The sequence below is a fragment of the Saprolegnia parasitica genome (assembly GCF_000151545.1).
Source record: "Saprolegnia parasitica CBS 223.65 unplaced genomic scaffold supercont2.9, whole genome shotgun sequence".
In the NCBI taxonomy this organism is placed as follows: Eukaryota; Oomycota; class Saprolegniomycetes; order Saprolegniales; family Saprolegniaceae; genus Saprolegnia; species Saprolegnia parasitica.
In genome coordinates this window covers 189,031-202,083 of record NW_012156403.1, presented here as the reverse complement: position 1 = coordinate 202,083, position 13,053 = coordinate 189,031, and the positions used below count along the sequence as shown (strand labels likewise).

The following is a 13,053-nucleotide window of genomic DNA, read 5'->3' as shown; positions in this document are numbered from 1 at the left end:
CGCCAATCTACTCGCACGCTCAGCACGCAGAGGCGAAGCGCTGGAATGTACCAAGACGGGGCACGGGGCGCAGCGCGCTCGGAGCGTCGCCACGTGTCGGAGGAGCTGCAGATTCAAGTGCTTGTCTTTCGCAAAGCCGATGCCAGGGTCCACGACGAGGTTCCACGTCGGAATCCCCGCCGCGACCGCCGCCGCCACGAGCGTGCTCAAGTCGGCCGCGACGTCGTCGACGACGTTCTTGTACTCCTAGCACCGTGTGACGCGCTCTCTCTCTCGCTGGAGCTGGCGTACCTTGAGGGACGTCATGGTCGCCGGTGTCCCGCGCATGTGCATGAGGATGTACTAGACACATCAAGCTATGGACGCACGGATGGTCGAGCATAGCGGATACCGGCACTTTCAACGCGGCAACGGTCGAAAGCATGGCCACGTCGGCCTGGCCCGCCGAAATGTCGTTGACAAGCGTCGCACCGGCCTGCGTAATGTGGGAAGACCAAGCAAGGACGCCGCCGGGACACTACCTCGATGGCCGCCGCCGCGACAGCAGCCTTGGTCGTATCGATCGAAATCGGGATCGACGAGACGGCGCGGATGCCACGAATGACCGGAAGGACCTACGACGTTCTTATCTACAGCACGTGCACGCACTGGAGAGTCGTACGCGAGCGAGTTCGTCGTCCAGCGAGACGGGCGATGCGCCGGGACGACTCGACTCGCCGCCGACGTCGATGATGTCGCAGCCGGCAGCGACCATGGCGAGCGCCTTCTCCACGGCGACCTGCGCGTTGCCGATGCCGTCGGCGCTAAAGCTGTCGGGCGTCGCGTTGACAATGCCCATGACGTACGTCTAGCACTGCGTTCGACGCTGTCGCTAGACAAGAAGAATGGAATATCACCTTGGCGTGCAGCACCCAGAGCTGCGTCGGCCCGAGGCAGAGCACGGGCACGGGCGGCGTCTCGATGTCGGTCGTGGCTTGCAGCGTGCTGTAGAGTTCTCGGATCGTCTTGTGCAGTTGCGGGTGCTCAAAATCTACACATTCAATGCGTGGACGCAGCTACCTTACAATCGCGACGCACCGGCGGCGATGTCGAGCAGCGGGCGAAGGACAAAGTCGCGCTCCTGGATGAGCAGGTGCGGAACATGCAAGGGTCCAACGGCCGTTGCCGTCTCGATGACGTCGGCGCCATAGAAGAGAATGTCCACGTCGAGCACGCGCGGGCCGTAGCGCAGACCCGACGGCGTGCGCCCGACAAGCACCTCGATCTCCTTGAAGCACTAGGCACGCAGACATATCAGCGCGCTCATACGGCCAAGGCGAGCGACGCACGAGGAGAAGGTCCACGGCAGACAAGGTCGTCTCGAGCTCGAGGACGGCGTTGAGGAACTGCGGCTGGTCCGTGACGTACTGCGGCACGGTCGTGTAGAGCGCCGACGTCTGGAGCACCGTGCCCGCGAGCTGGTTGAGCGCGTCCACAGCGCGGTGCAGGTGACCAGCGCGGTCGCCTACGCGCAGCCGTCAGCGCCCGTCGTCGTCGCCGCCATGCGTACCCAAGTTGGAGCCGATCGCCACCAAGACCCGCATCGTCCGACTTTGCACCTCGCGGCCAATAGCTTCAAACCATCTGGCAGGTACAGCACTAAAAACACGCAATCTACGGTGGCAAGTGACCCATCGACCGCAGCCGCGCCGTCGTTGGCCGCGATGCAGCTTCTTCCATGTGGCCACCAAGATTCACGTGCATCCTGTGCGCATTGCGTCGTTGCGGCGTGCGGCAAAGAGTCTGAGAACGCTGCCGACGTGATCGCCTCCAAGTTGGGTGGGTCTAGCCTTGCACCAGTGGCACCACCTTGGACCTTGCACGTGCTTGGGGCTGCTGTGATTTGACCAGCGCTGTGGGCGTGGCGAGCGCACATTGGCGCATGACAATGACCTGAGCAGCATGAGCAGAGGGACCAACCACCGCCATGAGCGACGACGACATCTCTACGGAAGAGAAAGCTGCCTCCTGCCGACGCTAATACATCGTTTTAAGGCGAGCGCGACGACCCCAAACACAGGGTGAGGAGATTCGCAGCCTGTTTTTGTGTTGCGTGTGTACGTTTGTGGTGGCATCATCTTGGGTGTACTGAACGTCCACAATTTGAGCGTCGATACACTTGGTGCGTCTACCCCAAGCCAGAAAATCTCAACGTGAAGGTCGAGTACAGCAATCCTCCACTGCAGTAATGCGCGCCAAAACAATCCAAGTCTGTTACTGCTCGTCTTGGGTCGTTTGGCTCTGGCGCTGCTGCGATGATCGGCGCGCGCAATTCCTACCGTCCTTTCCCCGCTCTGCCTGGTCGTCTCGAGCTCAAATTACTGCACGAGCTTGGCACTTTGCAGGCGGTTGAAGTCCCAGACGGCTTCCGACCACACGTGCATCGACCTACACCACGCGGTTGAAGTCAATATCATCTCGCAGCCGAAACGAAGCGCAGTAATTGCTTGCCGAGTTCGGTTCGTGCTAGGAAGCTTGTGCTTGTGCGGCGAGTATCCTCCTACATATATAACTGCGACCGCTCGCATTGCACACCAAGGGGCCTCGCTGCATGTAGTATCCCTCTCGACCGATCGCAAGGCCGTAGACATGGCCGTCGCAGGCGAGATCCGGGCTGACGGTTTCCATCGAATGCGTCGACCGAGCGACCCTCTTGCATCATCGACTGGTGTAGATACCTGGTGCGTCGATGGCCTTTCCTCAGGCTCTCGCATCATGCGTGTCGTCGTCGGCTTGGCGTCTATACAGTGCCTAGACACGCATCGAGAGAGTGTCGAGACTTGGAGAGATTCCACCCGCCATCTGCCCTTTGGACCTTGGCGCCACGTTGCATTACTACAACCACCTATCGAATCAACGCTTCTTCAAGATCCCATATCGCCAGAGTGGGACCATTCCATCCGTGTGGACAGCAGGCGTGCGCCCCTTGAAACCCACGCGTGAACGTATGGCTGCGCATTCATTGAACGCACCCAGCCGCGTCGTGCAAGCAACTGGCGTCGTGTTGATACCCCGCCACGCACCTCTCGTAGTTGTAGGCTGTCTCCAAGGCCTCGGACTGCGCCCTTCAACTCCGAAACGCTTCTTCAAAGCATCCTCTACAAGCCGACTTGAAGTAAACGCATACATCCCCGGCTTTCTGAAAAACGGCGATTTGCTTGGTATCTTCCTCTCACCATGCGGTGTGTCACGCAGAGACACATGGAATCAGAAGATTCGCGCCAAGCTACTCTTTTCGGTCGCGCATCATCATCAGTGGAGCGACTGGTTTGGTTTACCCATCATGGTGGCGTCGAGATTGGTCGACAACACCTTTCCAGTACCCCGCCGGACAAGACTAACGCTGAGAGCTTATGGCTCGTCGACTCGCAGTGCTCCGACGGCTGGCGATCGGTAGGAGCGACCTGTCTGTGACCGCGCGCGTGGCTATGGAGATGATCCCAGACGCAAAGAACGCGGGATCGCGTCCGTCGTTGCAGACGCCTGATGTGCATCAACCCAGATACTGGTGCCGTACGGCTTCCTCCCGTTGCGAGCGCATCGCCGACACGTGTCGAGCTTGTACACATTGACGACCAGCTGCAGCGATGTACACGTGGAGAAGCACCGGCGACGTGTATTCTTTAGTAAACGAGTGCGCAATGCAAGCAAGACACGCGTCTGGTCCTGATGGACATGACAGCGTGGCACATAGATATATCAACGCGACTTCAACGGACGAAAGGTGGTTTGCAGCGCGCGTGCTGGCCTCAGTGCGACGACGTGGACCCGAGCGTATGTGGCCGACCCGATTGTTCCAATGCTTCAAGGACAGCGGGTCGCGACTCACGCGCAAGTGCATATGCGAATCTTTTCTCGACGTGTGAGTAGCGACCTCATCACCCGAGCGGCCGCAAGACTGGACGACGGCGGCTGCTTCCTATTCGCCGTGCATAGCGATCACTGCCGCGCAGTGTTCTCAGCTCGTGGCGTTCGTCGTACGGTACACTTGGACACGGCGCACCCATCGCAGAGCACTGGCCTCATCTGAAAGTATCTTCTGTTTCAAACCGCATCTGTTTTCTTTACATCGGGCGAAGCGACATGTTGCGAGAGTGGCTTGGCCGCGACGACAACACGTGTGCAGCTCATTTTCCATTTCACTCGGCGCCGAGTACAGCAGCTGCAGCAGTACTAAGATGCCCTACCAATGTTCTACCCTCGAGCCAATCCCGTTTGCGCACGGCCACAACACGCATTTCCTCGACGACCCGGAGCTCGTCTGCTTCTTGGACAGCGAGTTCAACTACGACCACAAGCCGCCGGCCATCAAGGTCGAGCCGCTCTACGCCTTTCCGCTCGCGATGCAGCGCTCGACGAGCAACTCGAGCTCGAGCTCGACGAGCACCGTCGACACGGACGACGACCTCTCGACGCCATCGCACTCGCGCCGTAAGATCTGCGCCATGGACGGCTGCCTCCGCAACGTGCGCTCGAAGGGCTACTGCAAGTCCCATGGCGGCGGCAAGCAGTGCAGCATGGACGGCTGCGCCAAGGAAGCGCAGAACGGCCAGTTCTGCATCGGCCACGGTGGCGGCAAGTGCTGCAAGGTGCCCAACTGCTCCAACGCCGCGCAGTCCCAGGGCCTTTGCAAGGCCCACGGCGGCGGCGCCCGCTGCAAGTTCAAGGACTGCGAAAAGAGCTCGCAGGGCGGCGGCTTCTGCCGCACCCACGGCGGCGGCAAGCGCTGCGTCGAGCCCGGCTGCACGAAGGGCGCCCAGCGTGGCAACAAGTGCGCCAAGCACGGCGGCTGCCGAACGTGCACGGTCGGCGACTGCGTCCGCACCGACCGCGGCGGCGGCTTCTGCGAACTCCACCGGAAAGACAAGCTCTGCATCGCGTCGGGCTGCTGCGAAAGAGCATGGGCATGTGCACGCCGCACGTGCGCGAGTGGCGCGCGGTCCGCGGCTGCGGCGACGTCATGCTCGGGCTCAAGACCGAAGCGCTGAGCCTCTCGATCCACTAAACCCGCTTTCTTATCTACGACCACCAACTATTAGACGACTATTATTTTACAATATAAACCTTAATCGAGTTAAACGCTACGCACGAATGTATCCTAGTTGGTCTGTCAGCTGGACTCGGTGCTTATCGATGTCGCTGCGGTGCTTCCTCTTCTCTTGCGAGTGTATGTCGTGCGGCGTAATACGAGCCGTCGCAGGCGAAACGATACGGACCACCACACGTTCTCCAGGTTTGGTAGCAAGGGAATCATAAAATATCCCGTGGCACGCATTGCACAAGCACATGTACCGTGACTTTTCATTTTTAAATTCAGTAAACTTGAGTACCGGTGTATTGCTGCGAGAGCTTCTCGTTGCTGCTACTGCGAGAGCTCGTTTGGCGACACGCGTGTAGTGCAATCCCAAACCGAACGTCCGCCTCGATGACGAGCCGCGGAGAGCGAACGCCGAGATCCAGGCGGTGAGGCGGTGACCTGTGGTGTCAGGTCTCGTCTACGACGCAGCAGCTGTCTCGAGAGCTCTACTCAACACGCGAAGACAGAGACGGTGTTGAAGGTCATGTCGGTTGTGAGTAGTGTGTGTGTGTAGTGCGTGTAGTAGACAGATTGGTGCACCGGATTGCTCTCGAGGGGCGACCGCAAGCAGAGCGTCGTCGTATCGCAGACCAGGTCGTCGTGCGTAGCAACGTCGAAGCACAAGGAACAACCGTCTCGCGGAGCTCGGTTCAAATTATGAATACACCGACCTCGAGATACATTTTTGTGGAGCAGAGACAAAGTGTAACATTGCACAATCTGTCTGGGCCATCGCCGACGCCCTGTGAGCGACCGAGTTCTCAAACCTGGTGCATTAGATGTACGTGCGCAGAAGCCTCGCACAGTAGGTACTGTAGTTCGCCCGCTCGCACACAGACCCAGAATTGGAGTGGCAAGTTGAAGTGGCCCCTCGACTCGGATTGGCCAAAAGACGCGTCGTTGGACCAATCAAAGGCAAAGCATGGCGCGGATTTGATTCAAGTGGCGGGCGATTGGCCGCGGCAAAGATCGCAAGGCAATCAGATTCGCTTCTGCCGATAATGAGCTGCTTGGTTGTGCTCTCGAACGCCGACCTCGTCGAGCGCGTCCTCGCGTACCAGCCCGGCGTCCCGCTCGCCGCCCGCGCCTTCATTGCCGCGTGGAAGCAACTCGGCTTGCCGCACACGGTGTCCGACTACGCGAGCAAGGTCGGCGACGTGGCGATGCTGCGCCGCCTCGCGTCGTGCGGCCACGGTGCGCTGACGCCCAAGGCCATGGACTGGGCGGCGATGCACGGTCACATCGATGCCGTCCGCTACCTCCACGAGACCCGCCACGCCGCGTGCACAGTCGACGCGCTCGACCAAGCGGCCAAGAACGGCCACCTCGGCGTCGTCAAGTACCTCTGCAAGGAACGCAGCGAAGGCTGCACCTCGAACGGGTATCTCTGGGCTGCATCGCACGGCCACGTTGACATCATCGTCGTTCTCAGTGCGCACCATCCGCACCAGCAATGGAACGGCGCGCTTGCAATCGAGCGGGCGACCGCCGCGGGCCATGTCGCCATGGTGCAGTGGCTCTTACCGCGACAGTCGCCGCTCACGCTCCAGTCCGTGCTCAAGATCGCCGTGTACCACGGACACGTGGCCATTCTGCAGCTCCTTCTGCGCTCGTCGGCCAGGGGACTCCGATACGACGAGAGGACCATGACGACGATGGCGCTGCACCGCGGCCACCACAACGTCGTGTCGTTTCTTCAGACGCTCTGCGTGCTCTAGCGCTCTTTAATATTTATAAGCCGTTGAGCGCCCACTGCTCGATGAGCGTCGTGCACGCGATGCGCTTGTGCTTGATCGCGTCCAAAATCACCGACGCGCGCAGCGTGAGCTGGAGGAGGCGGAACTCGGGCTGCACCTGCTGCGCGGCCGTCGTCGAGCCCGAGATGTGGTGAATGAGCTGGAGCGAGTGGAGATTGTCGAGCGCCTTGAGCGCGTCGAGGCGCCCCGGCGACTTGAGCGAGTGCTTGCGGTAAAAGAGGTTGCACTCTTGAAACACCATCTCGAACGAGTACGAGCTGCGCCCGACGCGCTCGAGGGCAATCATGGCCAGCAACAGCGTCAGCTCCCGCGTCGTAATACCTACTCGGTCGATTGCACGTATTCGCTCTGCAGGACGGTACCTTGGAGCGTCTGCAGCTGGTGGCGCGGCGCCAGTTGCGCCATCGCCGTCTCAAAGTGGCTCCATCCCAGGAGCGGCGATGTCGGCGTGAGCGCGTTCACGGCCACGTGGGCGAGGCGCAGAAACACGTGCGTCGGTTTGCCGAGGTCGTACCAGTACTGCAGCTCTGGCAAGAGCGACGACGCCGCGTCAAAGAGTATAAAGTGCAGCGCTTCTTCGTACGCGGTGAAGTACGCTCCTGGCGGCGGGTTCGAGAGCGGCCACTCGTGCGCGCGCAGCTGCAGCGTCATCCAGAGCAGCTAGTACGTAGCGTTCGAGGGTCTGTACCGAGACGCGCGTGGCTCGTACGGTACCTGCAAGATGCTCTTCATCGGCTGTCGGAGCACGACGATCTGAAAGTTGGAGAAGCGCGACTTGACCCGCTTCTCGAGCTGCGAGGTAATGTTGAAGTTGCTCGAGACGCCCAGAAGACCAATGCGCACGTCTTTGGTCTACATGCCCACGTCGTGGATGGCAAGGGGTAGGGTCATCTCGCACCTGCATCCAGTCGAGGAGGTTGTACATGAGCAGCTGCTTGGCTTTGTTTTCGCTCACGAACGCGTCAAAGTCGTCGAGGACAAAGATGACGGCTTCCTTCAGCAGCGCCTTCTCGAGCAAAAGCTGCTTCATAAAGTCGTACATGTTGAAGAACGCGACGCTCTACACAAAAATCGACAATGAGATCGTAGAGGTTGCAAGGCGGAGATACGCGCTGCCCGATCGCGCCGTCCGGTGAGAGCTGCTGGACGATCTCGCGAAAGGCCTCAATCTCGTTGCTGAAGAGACTGCCGCTGAGGTGCACGACGTGGAACGGGTGCGCGTGCGCATAGGCGGTTTGCAGCTGGTGCACGGCTTTCTGGAGGATGCTGCGCTTGCCATTGCCGACGGACCCGACGAGGAGCGCCGATTGGTTCTCGCCATGTACGATCGTGCGCTCGAGGAGGCTCTCGACCTGCGCCACGTGTGTCTCGAGGCCGATGAGCGACGACCCGCTGCTCGCGTGCTGCTTGGCAATCGACTTTTTGAGCACGAGCTTGACCTGATTGAGATGGTCGTCCGAGAGCGGCGTCGTCGTCGCACTTTTGTTGTCGTCTGTTGCCAACGAGTCGGCAAACTTGGCTTCGACCTCGGCAGCGATCTCGTCGGCTTCAAATTCAGCCTCGACTTGAGCTGCAATCGCATCGGCGTCGTCGTCGTCGTCTTCGACCGAAGAAGGAGCCTTAGCACTAACCACGCTTTCGTCCTCTGACACCTTCCGGGTGCTCTCAGTGGATCGCAGCGCGGTCGCAGGAGATGGCGCGACGGCGGAAGCTGCCTCGGTCGCAGGAGCGTCGGCCGTTGTTGTTCCAGTGGCTTCTGTCGCAGGTACGACGACGGCAAGAGGCGGCGGTAGCACCAACGTCTCTGTAACGGGCTTGATGCTCGGCGGTGTGGCGAGAATCGGCGGCGGCAGCTCGAACGCGTCCATGGTCGGTGCGTCTTTGCTAGCCACGAGTGCCGGGCTCGCACTCGACAGCGCCGGACTTGCACCCGTCGGCAGCAAGTCGGCCAGTAGATTATTGTCCTACATAGCACGCACCCATCAGGACATAGCGTGAGCGGGTCGTATGTCGGACCAGAGACCCGACGCTGCTAACGGACGTCTCGAGCGACGAGTTGGCAGGGTCTCGGTTTTCTTCCAGCTTGCCGAGGCATAGCGGCGCAGCCTCGTCTGGCACCTGCAAGGCCATGATTCCGTGCATGCATGCAAGATCGACCGTACCGCCTTGGGCGGTGGCATGGCCGAGCGGTGCACGATGGGCGACAGCAGCGGCGCCGCCGCAAAGGCGAGGTGGAGCCGCGGGTTGGCCTCGCGGGGCGACGTCAGCTTCCTCTTCTTGGAGGCTCCAGGCGGCGGGCGGTCGTCATGCTTCTCTTCCTCGTCGTATAGGTTGGCGAGGAACGACTCGGCGAAATCCATGCCAAAGCGCGTATTTACCACTGTTACGTTTATCCGGACAATCCAGAGTGTGTGTCCATCACACACTATATCCTGTGTCTTGTTTGGCGCCAAGATAAGAACGCGTATTACTGTCATACTAGTAGCAACGATTACATGTTGCCTGCCCGGTACTCTTCGAGCTTTTCGATCTTGCCATGCTCGAGGAACTCGTCGATCTTGGACGCGCTCGCCTTGCCAATGCCCTTGAGCTTCATGGCGGCCTTCCCGCTCTCGATCTTGTCCTCGGCGTCGCGGATGGCCTTGGCGACCTTGGAGTACGACCCGCCCTTGAACTTTTCACCGCGCTTGAACTCGAAGCCCGCGAGCTCGGCAAAGGCCTCGGCCAGCGCCTGGTTCTTCTCGTTCGTGGCCTGCGCAATCTTCTTCTTCTTGGTCACAGCCTCGCCGTCGTCCTCATCGTCGCCGGCGTCTTTGGCCTCGTCACCGTCCTTGGCCTTCTTGGCCGGCGCTTTCCGCTTCTTGGTCGCTTTCGCCTCGGGCGCCTTGGCCCCAAACTTGTCGGTCATCGCCTTCAAGGCCGCGTCGAGGTTGTACGCGCCGTCTTCGCGCGTGGCATTCAGCATCGTGCCTGCCTGGATCATGGCGTTCATCGGGTCCGTGGGCACGAGGACGCCGTCCTTGGCGCACAGCGCGAGGAGCTCCTTGGCGGCCTGCTTAGCGGCAACCTTGGCCGTGCTCATCTTGTTGGTTGTGTGGTCTTTGGCAGATGCCAGGCGCACTTACCAGGACGACCTGCGACAGTTGATGCATCCGGATAAACCCACTTCCGCGCGATCGAGGTTCTTTTTCGTCGCCAAGGGGCGAAGATTTGTGGAACGCCCCGTATCCGGATGGGCATCCGTATCCGGATTGGCAGAGGGTTTTTGTGTGGAGACATCGCGGGGTCATTTCACGTTTTATTCGCCAGTCACAGAGCGACCGAAGCACGCAACGATGGGCCTGGCACGCGCGACGACGACCAACGACAAGAAGGCCAACAACAAGAAGAAGGCTGCCCCCGCGCCCATCGACTACGCGGCCATCGAACACCCGTACGTTGTGCTCCTCAATAAGAAGCTGCGCTCGCTCAAGAAGAAGCAAGAGAAGATCAAGTCGCTCGAAGAGTCCATGGTCGGCTCCAACAAGACGCTCAACGAGCAGCAGCTCGAGGTGCTTGCCAACAAGACCCTTGTCGAGAAGATGTACGCCGAGCTTGAAGCGCTCCGCGTGCTCTTTGTCGAAACGACGATCCTGCCCGAGGCGTCCGCCAAGGTCGAGACCCCTGCCGACGCGGAGCCCGTCGTTGAAGACGTTGTCGCCGTCGTCGAAGACGTCGCTGAAGTCAAAGAAGAGACGGTGCCCGCTCCGACGGCGCCGGCTGTCGAGACCCACGATCTTGAAGAGGAGAAGATGGAGTACGTCGGCGAAATCTTGAAGCTCCTCCACGCCGTGAGCTTGCACCAAGCTTTGGGCCACGACGTGCCGATTGCGCTTGACTACTTTGTCAAGGTGCTCATGGGTGGCACGCGCCCGCCTGCCGAGGTTGCGTTCAAGGAGAACCTTGCTGAGTCCATGGTTGAAGCGAAGCGCTACTTGACCCAGAGCGAGAAGGTTCTCGTTTGCGATATGTCGTACCACGACTTGCGCGAAGCCGTCGACCGTCTTGTGAACCCTGTCCGTGTCGCCGAGCCGGTTGTTGAAGCACCTCAGATCAACTTCTTCGCCGAGCCGGACGTTGTGATCGATGTGCCTGTCGCCGACGCAACCCCCGTGGTCGCGGACGACGTCACAACTCCTCAAGACGGCCAAGTTTCCGTGCCCGAAGAGTCTACGGCACCGGTTAAGTCGTTTGCGGCCGCGGCCTGTGGCAAGCGCCCCAGCTCTGGCAACCGCCGCAAGAACTCGCCGCGCAACAATGCTCCGGCAACGGCGCCATCCGTCGACGCCAGCGCCGCGGAGAAGCCCAAGCAGCCTCGCCGCCAGTACAAGCCGAAGGCGACGACGGAGGCGGCACAGGCCGCAGGTGAAGCGCCCAAGCCCCGCCCTCAGCGCAGCGCCAACAAGCCGTCGAGCAGCAGTCCGTCGCCGACGGGCGAGTCGGCCAAGGGAGGTGCGACCAAGTCGTCGGCGCCCCGGCGCCCGCGCCAGCCGCGCGGCCCCAAGAAGGAGAGCGAGACGCCGTAAAGCGTGCCACGTAATTTTGGAGTCGTAATAATAATAATAAAAAGTAAAATAAAACGTGCATGGGCCGTTCGAGAATCATAGAATACCAATACAAAAAGCTGCATACAAACACAAAGAGTGGCGTCACGCTTTCTATAAATAGACACTCTGCTATAGGCGGTTGTATTGCGATTTGGTCGATTGTATTTTAATTCACAGCCGCCCATGACCAAGGTCTTCGTCGGGATCGCGGTCGGCCTCATGGCCCTCAAGGCGCTCGCGATCGCGACGACGCATGGCTTGGACGCCGGCGACGTCGTCGTCGAGGGCCTCCTTGTCTTCCTCATGGTGGTGTCCTACGCCGGCGCCATCTTCATCTCACCATCGCTCTCGGTGGCCGCGCTCCTCTCGCCCGAGGACGGTGACGCCGACACCGAAGCGCGCTACTGCGAGAAATGCGACTGCGTCAAGCCCGAGAGCTTCCACCACTGCTCTGTCTGCATGCGCTGCATCTCGCACATGGACCATCACTGTCCATGGACGTCCAACTGCGTCGGCGAGCGCACCAAGAAGATCTTCATCCTCTTTCTCTTCTACACGTCGCTCTCGTGCCTCTGGTCGGCGTCGCTTCTCGTGGGCTCGACAGGCCACCGCAGCCTCTTTGTGTCGTTCATTACCGTGCTGAGCTTTGGCGTTGGGTTCCTCCTCGGCGGGTACTGTCTCTTCCATCTCTACCTCCTCTCGCAAGGCAAGACGACGCTGGACTTTATGGCCGGTCGTAGCGGCAATACGCTGGGCTTTGCTGCGAACCTGCGCGTCTACTTTGGTCACGAGTGGTGGCTCTACTTGGTGCCCATCGTGCCGCCGTCCATTCGCCTGGGCCGCCTCCATGCGCTGCGGTCGGACGACGAGCGCGCCGGGCTCCGTGGCGACGCCATATAAAGGTCGATATTACATGCATGTGTCGTAGTACGGTGTTAACTTACGGGAAACCTACTTGTCCTTCTTCTTGTCCTTCTTCTTCTTCTTCTCCTTCTTGCGCTTCTTCCGGTCCGCGTGCACGTCGTCGTAAATGGTCTTGTACTGCACGAGCTTATCGTCGTAGACCTTTTGGAAGTCGAGCGCCATCTGGTGCACGGGCGTGCCGGCGGGGTTGAACGTCTTGGCGTTGTTGACGAGGAGCGCGACGTCCTGCGTGAGCTGCGAGAGCTCGACGTACTCCATGCGTTGGATCTTCTCGCCAATGCGCGTGAGGTCCATGGGCACTTGGATAAAGTCAAAGTAGTTGGGCACGCCAAGGCTCTTGCAGTTCTCGCGCGTGTACTTTTCGATGAACGGGTTGCCCGGCTTGCCGTTGATGCGCCACGCTAGTAGCAAATGAGTGCATTGCTGCAGGAACAAGATGAGGACGACGTACTCTTCCACGTCATGCCCTTGAGTTCTTGGAGGAAAGGCAAGAGCACAGTCTTGAGCGTCTCGGCATCTTCGCGGTCTCGCTTCTTCTTCTTCTCTTTCTTCTTCATGTCCTTCTTCTCCTTCTCCGAGAGCGCGCTCGCATCGATGGCGTGGTCGCCGAGCGTCGACGATGGCGGTGGACGCACGAGGCCGGAGCGAGGTGGCGCGGCGCCGTTTGTCG

General features: G+C 60.2%; 8 protein-coding genes across 8 annotated transcripts in view; 4 read left to right on the top strand and 4 right to left on the bottom strand.

Moving 5' to 3' along the window:
• The window catches only part of SPRG_19504 (hypothetical protein), a gene marked incomplete at both ends in the record, with an annotated part of 3,272 nt that extends 1,689 nt beyond the window's left edge, over positions 1 to 1,583 (bottom strand). Inside the window, 9 exons of the mRNA XM_012342368.1 lie at positions 52 to 246; positions 292 to 342; positions 392 to 475; positions 522 to 614; positions 662 to 847; positions 897 to 1,030; positions 1,078 to 1,276; positions 1,329 to 1,504; positions 1,550 to 1,583. Of these exons, the coding sequence (XP_012197758.1) occupies positions 52 to 246; positions 292 to 342; positions 392 to 475; positions 522 to 614; positions 662 to 847; positions 897 to 1,030; positions 1,078 to 1,276; positions 1,329 to 1,504; positions 1,550 to 1,583 (1,152 nt within the window). The remainder of the gene's footprint in view (positions 1 to 51; positions 247 to 291; positions 343 to 391; positions 476 to 521; positions 615 to 661; positions 848 to 896; positions 1,031 to 1,077; positions 1,277 to 1,328; positions 1,505 to 1,549) is intronic.
• Positions 1,584 to 4,217: 2,634 nt separating this feature from the next.
• On the top strand, positions 4,218 to 5,044 carry SPRG_03520 (hypothetical protein; the record flags this gene model as incomplete). The annotated part of the gene is made up of 2 exons (XM_012342101.1): positions 4,218 to 4,837; positions 4,903 to 5,044. The coding sequence occupies 2 exons, from the start codon at positions 4,218 to 4,220 to the stop codon at positions 5,042 to 5,044; spliced, it is 762 nt and encodes a 253-aa protein (XP_012197491.1).
• A 1,073-nt stretch (positions 5,045 to 6,117) lies between these two features.
• Positions 6,118 to 6,766, top strand: SPRG_03519 (hypothetical protein; the record flags this gene model as incomplete). The annotated part of the gene is made up of 2 exons (XM_012342100.1): positions 6,118 to 6,728; positions 6,757 to 6,766. 2 exons carry the CDS (start codon positions 6,118 to 6,120, stop codon positions 6,764 to 6,766), a joined length of 621 nt encoding a protein of 206 aa, XP_012197490.1.
• Positions 6,767 to 6,847: 81 nt separating this feature from the next.
• Positions 6,848 to 9,245, bottom strand: SPRG_19503 (hypothetical protein; the record flags this gene model as incomplete). The annotated part of the gene is made up of 7 exons (XM_012342367.1): positions 9,036 to 9,245; positions 8,890 to 8,991; positions 7,983 to 8,837; positions 7,772 to 7,933; positions 7,588 to 7,725; positions 7,236 to 7,533; positions 6,848 to 7,194 (listed from the first exon to the last, which is right to left on the bottom strand). The coding sequence occupies exons 1-7, from the start codon at positions 9,231 to 9,233 to the stop codon at positions 6,848 to 6,850; spliced, it is 2,100 nt and encodes a 699-aa protein (XP_012197757.1). The 5' UTR covers positions 9,234 to 9,245.
• Positions 9,234 to 9,974, bottom strand: SPRG_19502 (hypothetical protein). Its single transcript, XM_012342366.1, has one exon. The coding sequence runs from the start codon at positions 9,953 to 9,955 to the stop codon at positions 9,365 to 9,367; it is 591 nt and encodes a 196-aa protein (XP_012197756.1). The 5' UTR covers positions 9,956 to 9,974; the 3' UTR covers positions 9,234 to 9,364.
• Positions 9,975 to 10,147: 173 nt separating this feature from the next.
• Positions 10,148 to 11,498, top strand: SPRG_03516 (hypothetical protein). Its single transcript, XM_012342099.1, has one exon. It carries the CDS (start codon positions 10,209 to 10,211, stop codon positions 11,436 to 11,438), a length of 1,230 nt encoding a protein of 409 aa, XP_012197489.1. The 5' UTR covers positions 10,148 to 10,208; the 3' UTR covers positions 11,439 to 11,498.
• A 129-nt stretch (positions 11,499 to 11,627) lies between these two features.
• Positions 11,628 to 12,421, top strand: SPRG_03515 (hypothetical protein). Its single transcript, XM_012342098.1, has one exon. The coding sequence runs from the start codon at positions 11,643 to 11,645 to the stop codon at positions 12,357 to 12,359; it is 717 nt and encodes a 238-aa protein (XP_012197488.1). The 5' UTR covers positions 11,628 to 11,642; the 3' UTR covers positions 12,360 to 12,421.
• Positions 12,411 to 12,940, bottom strand: SPRG_19501 (hypothetical protein; the record flags this gene model as incomplete). Its single annotated transcript, XM_012342365.1, has 2 exons — positions 12,411 to 12,784; positions 12,835 to 12,940. The coding sequence occupies 2 exons, from the start codon at positions 12,938 to 12,940 to the stop codon at positions 12,411 to 12,413; spliced, it is 480 nt and encodes a 159-aa protein (XP_012197755.1).
• Positions 12,941 to 13,053: the final 113 nt, after the last annotated feature.